Source organism: Trachypithecus francoisi, unplaced genomic scaffold (assembly GCF_009764315.1).
Source record: "Trachypithecus francoisi isolate TF-2019V2 unplaced genomic scaffold, Tfra_2.0 Lachesis_group8, whole genome shotgun sequence".
NCBI classification, from domain to species: domain Eukaryota; kingdom Metazoa; phylum Chordata; class Mammalia; order Primates; family Cercopithecidae; genus Trachypithecus; species Trachypithecus francoisi.
The window spans coordinates 48,934,538-48,948,032 of NW_022681473.1; the positions used below are offsets into that span (position 1 = coordinate 48,934,538).

The 13,495-nt window shown below is 34.2% G+C and overlaps 1 protein-coding gene across 31 annotated transcripts in view; it reads left to right on the forward strand.

Moving 5' to 3' along the window:
• The window catches only part of SOX6 (SRY-box transcription factor 6), a 692,888-nt gene that overhangs the window by 467,190 nt on the left and 212,203 nt on the right, over positions 1 to 13,495 (forward strand). For 28 of the 31 annotated variants that reach the window (XM_033206912.1, XM_033206899.1, XM_033206900.1 and 25 more), the window contains 2 exons: positions 1,529 to 1,701; positions 4,504 to 4,572. The exons of the other annotated variants lie outside the window; for them this stretch is intronic. In XM_033206912.1, coding sequence (XP_033062803.1) covers positions 1,529 to 1,701; positions 4,504 to 4,572 — 242 coding nt within the window. The remainder of the gene's footprint in view (positions 1 to 1,528; positions 1,702 to 4,503; positions 4,573 to 13,495) is intronic. 31 annotated transcript variants of the gene reach the window in all.

A 13,495-nucleotide genomic window follows, 5' to 3' on the forward strand; every position in this document is an offset into this window, starting at 1 on the left:
GATCAATAAATTCTTCCTTTTACCAAGATGAAATTCCCATGGCTGAAGTAAAAACCCATTTTCTTTAATAAAATCCAGGATCTAGAAAGAGTAGCTGGCCACTAGCCTTGATACAGTATTTGTTTCCTTATCAGTGGAATACACTTTCTAACAACTTTATTTTTCCTTTAATTTTGATTTTAGGCCATCGTTCAGCTCAGTAAATCTGAGGATATAAGAGATACTGACAGCTCTTTTTTTTTTTTTTTGGACCTGAGTTGATATTAAGAATCCCAAGATAGTCCTAAATGTGGGAGCTTCTCTGTTGACATCAGTTCTACCTTTCAGAAGTCATATACTAACAAGTGCTAGCCTGCATCCTCTGAAGTTTCTCTTTCTCCTTTGGGCTACTTTAAAAATAAGGCCACTCATAATTAAAATATTTTCTCAGATCGTAATGGTGCTTTCTTAGTAGGAATGAGGGAGTTTCATAAGGAGGTTGGAAGTCTCTCCTTCTGCACACACAAAAATTGGCAATCTTTGTCCCCTTTGACAGCTGGTGGCATTTTTCTGAAAAGCTTTCAAATCACAGATCATTTCTTCATAATGAAATCTGTGTGGCTCAGATACAGTGGGTTGAAATTCTTATCTTATGCTGCGGTAAAATGCTCTAATTTAGATTCACAAAAGGATTCTGTACCCTTTACTTAGGAGAGCTGTGCAATTTGCCCATAAAAAGACTGTTCAGCACCATTAGTGCATACCATAAGTGTTCAGCGACATCATATTCATTAAACAGCATATCCTTATGCATAACCTTTTCAACCTTGAATGTGTTTTTTTCTCTTTGAAAAATGATAAATGACAAAGGGGTGATAGAGCCCCCCAAGCAACACTGTTGCCTTTACAGATGAACTTGGGAATTTTAGCTTGATCCTTTCTCAGGAAAAAAAAAAAATTACATTCAATCTTTTCTCACCTGAGGCAGTTTTAATTCTCTCTGTAGAATTTTCTCTGTGACCAGGAGATTGACTCCTAACTTCTAAACTTCAGTGACAGATCTTTATACAATAGAAAATTTTGTGAGAGCAAGGATCAGAAACTTCCTCAAGTAACTTTTATTAAGCATGTACTATGTCTTAGATACTGTTAGTCACTAAGCTTAGAGGTGATTATAGAATATTAATATAATCTATAGTTTCTGATCTTTTGTGTTAAATACCATGGATTTCCTAGCTTGATCAGATAGATTGGGGGCAAAAAGGAGAGAATGGGGCTAAGTCTGCTTTTTTTTTAGAGCAAGAGGGGAGAGTGAATGAGAATTTTACTAGTGACAAAACTTTTTTCTTGGCAGGAACAGTGAGGAACTCTAGCATTCATTCCACTGCTATAATTGCTCTCTGGTGTTCCTGCACCCTCAGTGGTCTCCAGTCATTGACCCAGATCTTTAAATGTCTTAGGATAGTCCCTTTCTTAATTCTGCCCTCCTTTCCCTTATTCGTCCAGGTATTTCTCAAGCTTGTGAGATCTCTTCTTGCTTCCATTTTAGGTACACCTGAGAGCCTGGCAGAAAAAGAACGGCAGCTCTCCACCATGATTACCCAGCTGATCAGTTTACGGGAGCAGCTTCTGGCAGCGCATGATGAACAGAAAAAACTGGCAGCCTCACAAATTGAGAAACAACGGCAGCAAATGGACCTTGCTCGCCAGCAGCAAGAACAGGTGAGCCCTGCAAAAGGTGCTGATGCACTGGAGATGTGGAATGCGCCAGGCTCAGAGAGTAATCACATTGATTGGCTCATTTGTTGTAAGCTTTCCTAAAAAATAAAAATAAAAAATAAGAAAAGATGGAAAAAAAAAGCCTTCTGGAAATCTAGGGTCTTCAAGAATATTGAGGGAATATGTATACAAAAAAAGGCATCATAGCAACTGGGCATAACTAAAATGATACATTGTTTCAGGTTTGGATTTGACTAATGACTTGGGGATGCTTATTCATACAGACATCACATATAATCCCTCTGTAGCTTCACTATGAGTAAGTGACTTTTCTCTGGGCCTTATTTTCCTTATCCAGAAAAAGGGGGTTCTGTTCCAGAAAAACTTTGGGAATCTTTTAGTTCATTGGTCCAGTGATTTTCTACAGGTTTAAAGTCCAAAGAGGTGACCATACATTTCAGATTTCCCCAGATAGCCCTGGTATAGTGCCTGTTTTCTAGAGTAAAAATACCCTGCCTCCTTTTACTTGTGAAAGTTTTCTTGGTTTGGATGATACATCACGTGGTCACTATCTATAGCATAGGTAAGTCATTGAATACAAATTAGTACATGGTTCCTAAAAGTATTTGATTTGATTGACTTAGAAGTGAGAATGAAGAAAAAAATAGCAAAGTTTAAATGTATATCTTTAAAAAATAAATCACTTTCCCAAATGTTTTTTCTTGTCTCTTAAGAGTACATTAATCTAACAATGATCCTATAGAGTAGTCCCTGATGGTTTAGATCAGACAGATCCAAATTAATGTGCAGTTTTTAGGAATCTGACATTATTACTGGAATTATCTTTTCAGTTAAATGTATTTTATAGGAGTATATGAGCAATATATGCTCTGTTGATTTTAATGAGTTGTGATGTCTGGTATTTTATATGCTTGAATATTTGCCCACATGTAGGAATATGGACTCAGCCCCTAATGGAAAATAACATAAAGGAACACTGTAAAAAATCAGAAGTTAGAATGTCATTTAGCCATCCAGAGATGACACAGTAATTAACTATTGACACTTGTGAATAAGCTAGCACAAATTAATCTTGACACATTTGCAGACGAGTGATATCTTACAGTGAACACTTTGTAATTATATTTCAAAATGAAAATTAAATGACACTTAAAACTAGGTTGTCATGCTCAATGAAGCGAGCATGTAGCTCAACCGATTGGCAAATAAAATTCAGAATTTGAGCCACATGGTGCTTATGTACCATACTTCACTGTGTCAAACCCATACGTCTAGAGTGGATGATAGTAATTGCACTGTGGTGTTTTGGATGCATTTCTATGCAGCACTTTATCATTTAGGAGGGACCATCAATATTAGATGCCTAGTGGCGTTTCACTGGTTTACTAAGAGGAAATAAATATTCAGAAGATCCAGCGTCTATACCTAGAGCTGCAGAGTGAGTTGTACATTTCTGATTTGAATATCCACAAGCAGAGTGGGCCATCCCAACCTGATTAAATACGATTTCCATTTTAAGTATAAAGCTCTGGCAAGGAGTAGTCTCATTTCTCACATTGTAGTCTACATTAGGGGCTGCTTTATCATGGCTTTCAGTAGGAACCAGCAACATTTAGAAACAGACTGCTACGTTGCCATCTTGTGCTGAATGAGGTATAATTTGGGCACTACCCCCTGCATAGGCTAGAACATCAAAAAGGCTTGGGAAGTATATAGCTTGGAACTGATTTACACTCATTTTCACTCCCAACATAACCCATTCTAGAATACTGACTTTTGGAAGTAGGAAGAAATAGGAAGAAAAGACACTGTTGACAAAAAGGCAATACTAAACAAAGTCCTTCTGAGTGCCCTCTGGCTGCTTTTCTCTCTGGCTTCCTAGGTTGGCAGTGAGTGTGTTCTCACTAAGGATCACTCTCTGGACTTCAAGCTGTAGCAGCTCAGCTTTTGAGTGAATAGCGGCTTGATGCCTGACTCATACTTCATAGTAAACACCATTATCTTTAGGAAGCTGTTTGACCTCCTGAGGGCCAGAGACAGTCATCAGTAGGGCTTGCATTAAATGGTTAACATTTCTTTTTATAGACCAGGTAATGTGTTCAGATGTTCAATCTGATTGTTGGATGAAACAAGGAAATATAAAATTTGTATATGAATCCTGTAAAATAAACACATTGTCCTCAAAAGGATAAATGGATAAATGTTAAATTACAGCTTAATTTGTTTTTAAAAATATTTTATACATCACAGACAGCATCAACAAAAAAAGCTCAAGATTTTTTCCATTTTGCTGTGTTCTTTGACACTCCTTTAAAAATATTTGTAAATGTATCAGTTCTGAAAAATCTTTGTATCGGGAAAGGTTTTGCCAACATAGACCATATTAAAGTAACAGAAAGATTTTTCGTGTCTTTGCTTACAGATTTTACTTTTTACATCCAAATTAAGCCATTTAGAAAAATGTAGCCAGAGATTTTCTATCTCTATTCTACAAGGATTCGATTTCTAAAATCCCATGATTACCAGCTGACCAGTGCAGATATAGGTGACTAGCTCACAAATGTAATTAAAGGGGTAGTTTTCCTACAGATAAAGCGGAGAGATGGCACTTGTTTAAAAAATTTTCCTTTCATCCATCTTTCTGATTTGGCCTCTTTCTTTCTATGGGAACTCTTTCACATAGAGGTGCAGTAAAACATTGTTGTAATGCCAGGAGAAATACCCGAGGTAATGGCAGAGGTGTAAGCATTTCATTTTAACTTAATGAAACTTTATTTCTGATAGATTGCGAGACAACAGCAGCAACTTCTGCAACAGCAGCACAAAATTAATCTCCTGCAGCAACAGATCCAGGTCAGTGTATTTTATTACTCTCGTCTGATTATACTTAGATACTTTCCTCCTTGAAAATGGAATTTAAAACTCTGCAGATGTACCCCTGTCTTGTAAACAGCACCAATAGGACTGTTTTCGAGGATGTTGTACACAATTCTGTAAGTGAATGTAAGAAATATGGACTAGGTGGTGGCCTAATCATTCTTCTCTGATGTGATATGTAAGCAAAATAACCCTTATCCGTTTTCTTTTTGCCATTTGTCTAACACTACCTAGTGGGAACCTAATGGTTTCCCAGGTAGCATATAGATGGTATTTTTACTGCCACTGACCACTTTCTGTTTTGTATTTTACCATGTAATAGTACTGTAGAGAGAAGCTTACTTTTAATTTACTTGTTAGGACAAATTGGATCAATTATGAGAAAAATGTGGAAAAAGGCTGTTAATAATTTGTTCCTTAACAAATATTAACTGTATTCCTTCTAGATGCTAAAGGGAAAAGAGAGATTAATGAGTGATAGTTTGTCTTCAAGGAGCTTACAGTCTAAAAAGGAAGAAAAACTTGTTCCTGAATAATTACAACACAATGTAGAAAATCCCTTTTTCTTATGGCAATGTAAAAATATATAGACCATAATTACAATGGTCTGATTTCTGTCATTCTTTTAGATACTTGATGGTTAACTCAACAAACAGCTATTTGAGATAGGCAAGGAAAACGGTCTCCATTTCTCTCCATTTCCAAATAGGAATATAGGTGTGTGACTTCTAGAAAGCCCTGAAATAAGGAATTGGCTGTCTAGTGATTAATCCTCAGAAATACTGATCACAGAGTTATCCCTATCCTACTATAGACTCTTGTTTCCCTTGGTTATTGGAGAAACTTCTGGGATCTATGATTCAAACTAGCTGGGCCAGAGTATTCTGAATTATATTATTACTTTTCTTGAGGTTAATATCATGCTCTCCTGTATTTTTTTAAAAATATCAGTAGCATGAAGTCATAGTTTACTGCAATATTCTACCTCATTGACGAATAACAATGATTTTACCTTCGATCCTTGCTTCATTTTGTTAATCATACTTAGTGTACCAGGTAGTTACTGCACTTAAAGTACTAATTTGGTATCTGAAGCAGTCCCTTTATCTAATTGGCATTTTGTCCAGTTATTTTCAGTAGGAGGTCTTAGCCAACTTTTTTGTTGGTTTTTGTCCTATTCAATATTCCATATTCAAGTATACATGTTGCAAAATAAAAAAGTCCAGATATAGATGAGTTGGAATGTCTTTGGCATTCTTGACAGTCAACCTTTACAATTAAATCTTGGAATAGTTTCTCATTCTGATATCCCTTTTATGACTCATGCTGAGATCCTTAATTAAATAACTGTCCAGGTGTTCCCTTGTTCTGCCCTTATTAGAATTTTCAGTGTAGCTCCTACTGCTCAGGTCAAGATTTTTAGCCTGTAGCTTCTTACATTTTTCTGTAGATCCCTCTGTAAGAACTCAGTAGATGTTAAACAACATGATTGTTTAGGTCTCTCTGTTTTTCCTATTTGTAAAGCAGGAATGGAGAAAGTTCCCTGAGGTGTTCCTATATCAGTTAATTATTGTTTTTACTACTGCTTTATAACTTACTGGTTTATTCTTTTCTAATATATTTTACTTCTTAGTCCAGTGCTGTTTATACTGATTGGTTGTCTTCACTGATGTTTTCCTGTGGCACTGAGAACTTCAGGTGAATAGGAACCAAATCAGTTCAGAATATGTTTATGAAATATTTTTAGTATATATTGCTTATATATGATTGTATAGTTATAAATTGACTATATAATTTTCAGAAAAGTATAGAACATGATCTTAAAATATTCATTGGAATGAACATTTGGAAACACCAATTTGAAAAGATAGGAGTAACTTTTTTCAAGTTTTCTAATAGAAGTTTGATTGCTTTTAAAATTTGTGGATATTTCTTGTTTAATTTTTTTAAATTTCAGCTAATCATCACTTGAACTTAGCAGTAAAAATTGTAAAATAAAGATAGTCAATGTCAGAGTTACATTCACTTTAGAAATATAAGATTCTTTGTAATAAGAATTCAAATTTTTTTAAAAATAAGAGAAAGCAATAAGTATTTATAATTCATTCTATCCAGAGCTACTGCTTCATGGCATATCTTGTCAGTATTTACCTTCTACATATGAGACCATTCAAAGCATTTTTCAAATGGTGAAAAAGACATACTCCTTACACAAAATGTATTCATCTCTGATACTTACAAAATGGGTATTTGACATTCAGACTTTCTTTTTTTTTTTTTTTTTGGAAGGAGAATGAGTTAACTATATTTTCAAATATGGCTTTGGAAATTTGATCAAATTTAGGAGAGAGATTATTGTTAGACTGATTTTAAATGCTTTTTGAGCAAAATATGAGACTGAAGGGATGCTTCAAACATTTTTTTCTATCAAAAAAAGAAACACTTTCCCATTTGAACCCAAAATAGAACAAAGGATAAAACAAGATTATCAAAGATGAATTAAGGATTATTAAAGATATTAAAAATAAAACCTAACTTCTTGTTCAAAAGCAAATGATGAATACAGAGACAATTTGAACAAGTTTGACACTTTTTTTCTTTTTATATCTTGAGTCCTAGAACCTATTAGCTTACATGATCAGCAAGATTAAATCATGGCAATTGGCTGTGGTTCATGAGTATGAGGTGGTTGCATTCAATATCATTCCTCTTGTTCAGAATTCTGAGTTCTGAAATAGTACTGTTCCCCACCCCACCCCCCGCCCACAATTTGCAAGCTTTAATAGAAGCAAAAGGAAGAGTGCCTAACCTCTTTTAACAACCCACACAGACACATCTGGGTCTATTATAATGGAAACAAATGAAAACCTGAATGGTTTCCACAAGTTGAAAAATAGGAATTTTCATTAGAAATAGGAAAAGGCATGATTAAGATAGTATTGTAAAAGTTCCCATGTTTATTTTATTTGCAATTATTCAGAACTTATATGTGCAGTTAAGAACAATTTTATTTATATTTGTTCCTTGAATATATTTTTTAACATTATTTTGCCATTGTAAATTCTAACTTTTAAATAGATTCTTCTAAAGCCATGTAAGCCATGTTGAAAAAGTGTGGTGAATGATTTTGTGAACTGTTTTTACAGTTTTGATGAGTCCATTTTTATAGTTTAATAAATCAGGATAATAATTATAAATGACTATTAAAATATTACTTTAATATTAGGTCTTTTCAGAGAATGTTTGCTTTGTAAATTCAGATCCCTCTGTGCTTTGGAGAAAATGATGATTTCTCTCATTTTTTACATGTTAAGTAATTCTCCTGATATGGAGCCCAGAAAAAAAATAGGTATTTTTGATATTTCCAGGACAGAAATAGTATATTTTTTCCAAGTCTATGGAAAGCAAAACTAATAGGTCATGGAATATGGATCTTTGGAGTTGGGAATGTTGATTTATAGGCTGTAATTTCAAAGGAAAGATAACTGCTTCAGTAATTTCATCCTCCCTCTCCCACTCATTGAACTGTAGTATCTTAGCTAATATTTTGAAGCATTTTACTTCTCAGTTATGCTAACTGGTAAACAGAATTCACTTTTAATTAATTTGACAGTTATAAACAGATTAAAGCGTGTTTACAGTATTTTAATCAATGACTAAATATAAGACAATTCTAGGGAAAACAGAAAATATTTTATAAATCCTCCTTTCTTGATTTTTTTCATATATTTATTCATCTAACCTCATTTGACCATACCATGGTTTTGAATCTGGGGAAGATATTTTTTTATGAATCCAATATACCACATTCTTTGGTTTCTACAGCACATCAATTGGAACACGTTTAACGATGGAGTTTTGTAGCTAGAACTTTGCAAAAGAATTCAGTTCATTAAAATACCTTTGTGAGAAACTTCCTTTTCCAGGGATGAACAGTATTATCCAATTATTCATGTCTCTTCAGACTCCAATTTTAGAGTTATTCAAGTGACTTGTATTGTGAGCTATATAGGCAATGTCCTCTCCTCACATAGCTAACTAAACAATGATCTCTTAAGAATGAACTGGCTGGGTGGGGTTTTATTTAGGCGTTTGGCTTTCTGGGCAAGGGTCAATGATTTAGTCAGTTCATACACATATGTCTTTTTTGGGTATAATTGTAAGACTTGAAATTTTTAGTTTGTGTTTTCTTTATGATTAATGTTCAATATTCATTGCCTTCCCCTCATCATTTAACATATGCAAACTTTATTTGTAGAAGGCCTGAACTAAATGTCATTGCTGCATCTTTGCAAATATTATCTTATCTGAAAACATTTTATTTTAAATGTTGAAATCCATATTGTTTATTTTCTTTTACCCAAACCAAGTGTTCATTGCTTCACTGAAGTTCTACTCTATTCTTAAGCCTATATGATTATCTTTCATATACAGTGTTTTTAATTTTGATTATAATATATTCCTGTGTGCTATTAATATATTTTATATGTCTGTATGTTTGCCACATGGTAGAGCATCATTAGATGTGTGTTATCCTTTTTTCCTTTTTGGTAACCAGAAAGATGCTAATATTATAAGCAAGGAAGTGATTGTCCTTAAGCAATTAAACAGAATAACTTGAGATGTCCTCTCACCTTTTAAGGAGATAGACTTTGCCTTTTGTTTCCTTCAATATGATTAACTACAGGCATTTCAGGTATCTGCTGAGCAGAATAAAGGACTACCTTTTTATGTGAAGTAGTTGTCTACAGATCAGAAATAATTGCTTTGTACATTAGCCTTCATGGCCTACTTGACCTAGTTAATTAATTTTTTGCTAGCATAATAATAATAGATATATATTTGAAGATATGCTTCATCGTTAAGTATCTAATTGACCTCTAATTTTAAGAGCTGCACCTTCCATTTATTGTCTTTTGGAGATGGCTGGAGCAGCCAACAGGAAAACCGAGGACAGTCTGAAGCTGACTTCAATCCCACATAGTCCCTCTGTCTTAGGTTGTATTTCTTTGTTATTTGTATTTAACATTGATGAACAAAAAGCAATTACAGTGCTCCTGTTTTGGCTCTAGCAAAGAGTCAGTTTTTGTATGTTATTGATCAGGTAATGGATCTCCTTCCAATATTCTCTGAAAAGGACTAAATAAACCTATTGAAAGTAATTTGATACTTCTATCGGCACTGTACATGCATCTGATACTCCCTTGCAAAGAAATGAGGGGTATAAACGCAGCTTAGAAGTCTAGGATTAGCCCCTAGCTTCAGCAAGCCCTTAAAATATGTTGTAATTCTATCTTCAATCATGAATTAGCCAGGAAAAACAGACCCTCTTTCCTCTCCCTATGTCTCTGCTGTATGCTGTTTTTAATTGCCCACAGGCAGGCTGTTGTGATCCTTGGATGTTTAAAACCAAGATAAAAATGCAAATCTAATTATTTCTTTTATGTAATCTAATTAACTTTAAAAGTAATGATAGATGCTCTATAGTCTGCTTGAAACATTTTAATAATAAAGTTTCTGGGTTATAAAGAATAGGTAAAGCTGCTATAATTATGACTAGCAAGGGCTGTTAACAGCAAAAATTACAAATTCTTGTTGTGAACTAAAATTACACTTTAGTTTTTCCACATTTGTCATGCTAGATTGTTTGTTATAGTTGGAATGCACCTAAAAATAAGAGAACTGACCAGATTCCAATAACTACTCTATGCAATTAGCTAGTTTACCTGCTTTACCAAATGTGGCCTTATGGCAAAGATCTCATTCAGCAGACCAAAACCTGAAGGTGAATCTCAAAGCTTTTTCTGCACCATCCTTCAGTTACTTCAGTCTCTACACAACCCGCCCTTCTCTATCTGTGCTTATCTTTTAGACTGCACTGTACTCCCCAGTTCTCTCCCAAACCAGTGATACTAAAAATTCAGGGAATCCAAAGTCTCTGCTTCTTTCTGGAATTAAAGTGGGAGAGTGCCTTACCTCTTCAGAGGCAGAAGGAGGTGCAGCAGAGTGGGGTAGATGTTCCAGGTGAGGCCAGCAAGTGACATTACATAATACTGAATCAATCTCCCAGGGAAAATATCTCTCTTCTATTTTTTTTTCCTTGATCCTTCTCATTACATTGAGGGCTCAGTTTAATGTTAGTCTTTAATACTCTTCTATATGTACTAAAATCTGAGAGAGAGAGAGAGATAGTGAAAGAGAGAGAGAGATAGTGAAAGAGAGAGAGAGAGATAGTGAAAGAGAGAGAGAGAGATCATCTCTTTCTCATAGCCTTTGGCTGCAGTATGGCAGTCAGCTAGAATTTAAATAAATTTAATGTTTTTCTTTACATGGTTATCTGGTTATCTTCTATTTATGGCAAGTTATTTTAATTTTCTATCTGAAGTAAATTATGAAGTTTCCTTTTAAAATAAGTGTATTTACATGAAAAGAAAAAGTCAAATTAAAATCCTAAGCAAATAGTAATTAGGTACTTGGATATGGCAAAATTATGAAGATAGTTCTCTAATGATGGAATTTTGGGAAACCCTTGAAAGAGTACTACAGCAAGAGTTGTATTAAACATTCCCCCTTTACCCTGCCACCACTTTCACAGAATGTTAAACTCGAAAACATCATCTGGAAGTCCTCATGATTCTCATTCACTGGATAGAGGGAGGATAGGTAACTATCCATGTTGAAGACAATATAGTAAGTTTATCATAAGCCATACTTTAAAATAACCCTGAGATTATGTTTCTCCACTTTTTTGGGAATTAAAATGTCCTTTCTATGAAGTATTGGTGATAATAGGTGGTATGTGCTTTCTTTGTTTTTCAATAGTTTTATTTGGTAAAATAAAAAGTTCCCAACTATATGGAAGTCTCCATTTTGGCTTGTCTTTGAAATTTTGCTGATCTATGATATGTAAAAACTTTGGGTATGCTTAATTTAGTCCAAAGCCTTTAGTTTACACGAGGAAACTGAGGTATAGACTAGAGGCTTGTCCAAGCTTAAAAAGCAAATATTGTCAGAACTACAAGGGGAACCCACGTTTCTTGATGCCTCATGGAGCACTGTTTCCAGTTTTTCAGATCCTTTCTCCATTTGCCCTTTTTGTGACTTGAATAAATCTTACTGCACTTCAGTTTCCTAGTTTATAAAATGTGGCCAATAATACCTGACATCTAAAATCTCATTACATTCTCTTTATCCTTAAATAGAAAAAATAGAAAATTTGCCACTAGACTCTTTCTACCGTTAGAACCACTGCAGCTGTGGGTCTATACCTACAAGGCAAGAGATAAGAAGAATATAATTGGAATCTTTTTGTAGTGCAATGGGAGGTGTGTTTATGGCTGGGTGACTCTTCTGGTATTTACATATGAACTTCTTAGTTAATTATACTACTTCCTGAGGGCTTTAATGTGATGTGTCACTATACCGAGGGTCAGACACCTTTAATATTAATAACTTTTTTTTTATAGCTACCTTCTTCATCTGATGAATGTGAGCAGTGAGTGACAGCATTCCATGCTAATGGTTCTCAACCGTGGTTGTCCCTTGTAATCACTTGGAATCTTGTTAAAAATACTGATGCCTATCCCAAAGATTTTTATTTAATTGGTCTTGGATAGAGTCTGAGCATGGAGAGTATTGAAAAGTTTACAGATGATTGTAGTGGGTAATCAGAATAGAAAAATACTGCTCTATACAGGGTAATGAAGATTAAATGATTAAAGGTTAACGCTAAGTTGCTTAGATTTAGGTTAGATTAGGTTGAAAATATATAAATATATATATATGTAAAATCCATCCATCCATCCTCCATCCATCAATCCATCCATCCATCCATCCATCCATCCATCCATCCGTTCATCCGCCCATCCATCCATCCATCTGTCCTGAGGGTTGGAGTATACCTTAAATAACTCATGATGAGTCAAAATATACTTTTCATTTTGGTCACAGCTGTTTTACTTACTAGCTAGAAAGCTTCTAATGGACCATGGTTTAAACAATTTAAATAAATTTAATTAGTTTTTCTAACAATTTGATTTTTATTTGTATATGAGGATTTTGGCAAGTTAAAAATGTGTAGATATCAGAAGGTCTGTGTCTTTTGGAGAAGGTGTATGAAAAATATGAAGCATGGTCTTACAAAATAAGACAAAAAAGTTAGAAAATAAATTCTCAGATGCCATTTGGCTTTTAACTTTCTAAACAGAATAAACTTTAACACAAACAACCCATTTTTAAAAAGTGTTTTTAAAACTTTATGACATAGAAAAAACTCTTACGTCCTGACATATGTGAGGAATGTATGACTCTGAATCCACTTTTAAGCTAGATTTGTACATACAAACAAAAGATGTAGAGCATAAGATGTGTTATTTCAGAATATATGTAATTTAAAGATGTTGTGGAATCAGTGCAGGTATTGGAGACAAATAAATTAGGGTTTAAATAACAATTCCACTACCTGTTAGCTCTATGGCCTGTTTTGTTACTTACTAGCTGTGAGACAAGTTACTTAATGTCTCTCAGCCTGTATTTCCTAATTCCTAAAGATAATTACAATACCTTACAGCAGTTTTGAGATAATTATATAAAACCCCTAGTAATTGCTTAATGCATAATACATACCACTGTTATTGTTGTTTTTGTTCCTGTATGACTAGGTATAAGAATAATTTCAGAGTTTCTAATAGAGAAAACTTCGTGTACATATTCTACATGTGCACATATACACACATTTGTATCTGTACACACATGCATATTTAGAACCCACAAATTAGTGATGTGAATATAGAATAATCAATGTGTAGGCACTATAATCAATTATGACCATGATAGTACAGAGGAAAAGAGCAACAGTTTCCTCTGGCTGCCAAATGAGAGCTTTTCAATTGTCAGTGAA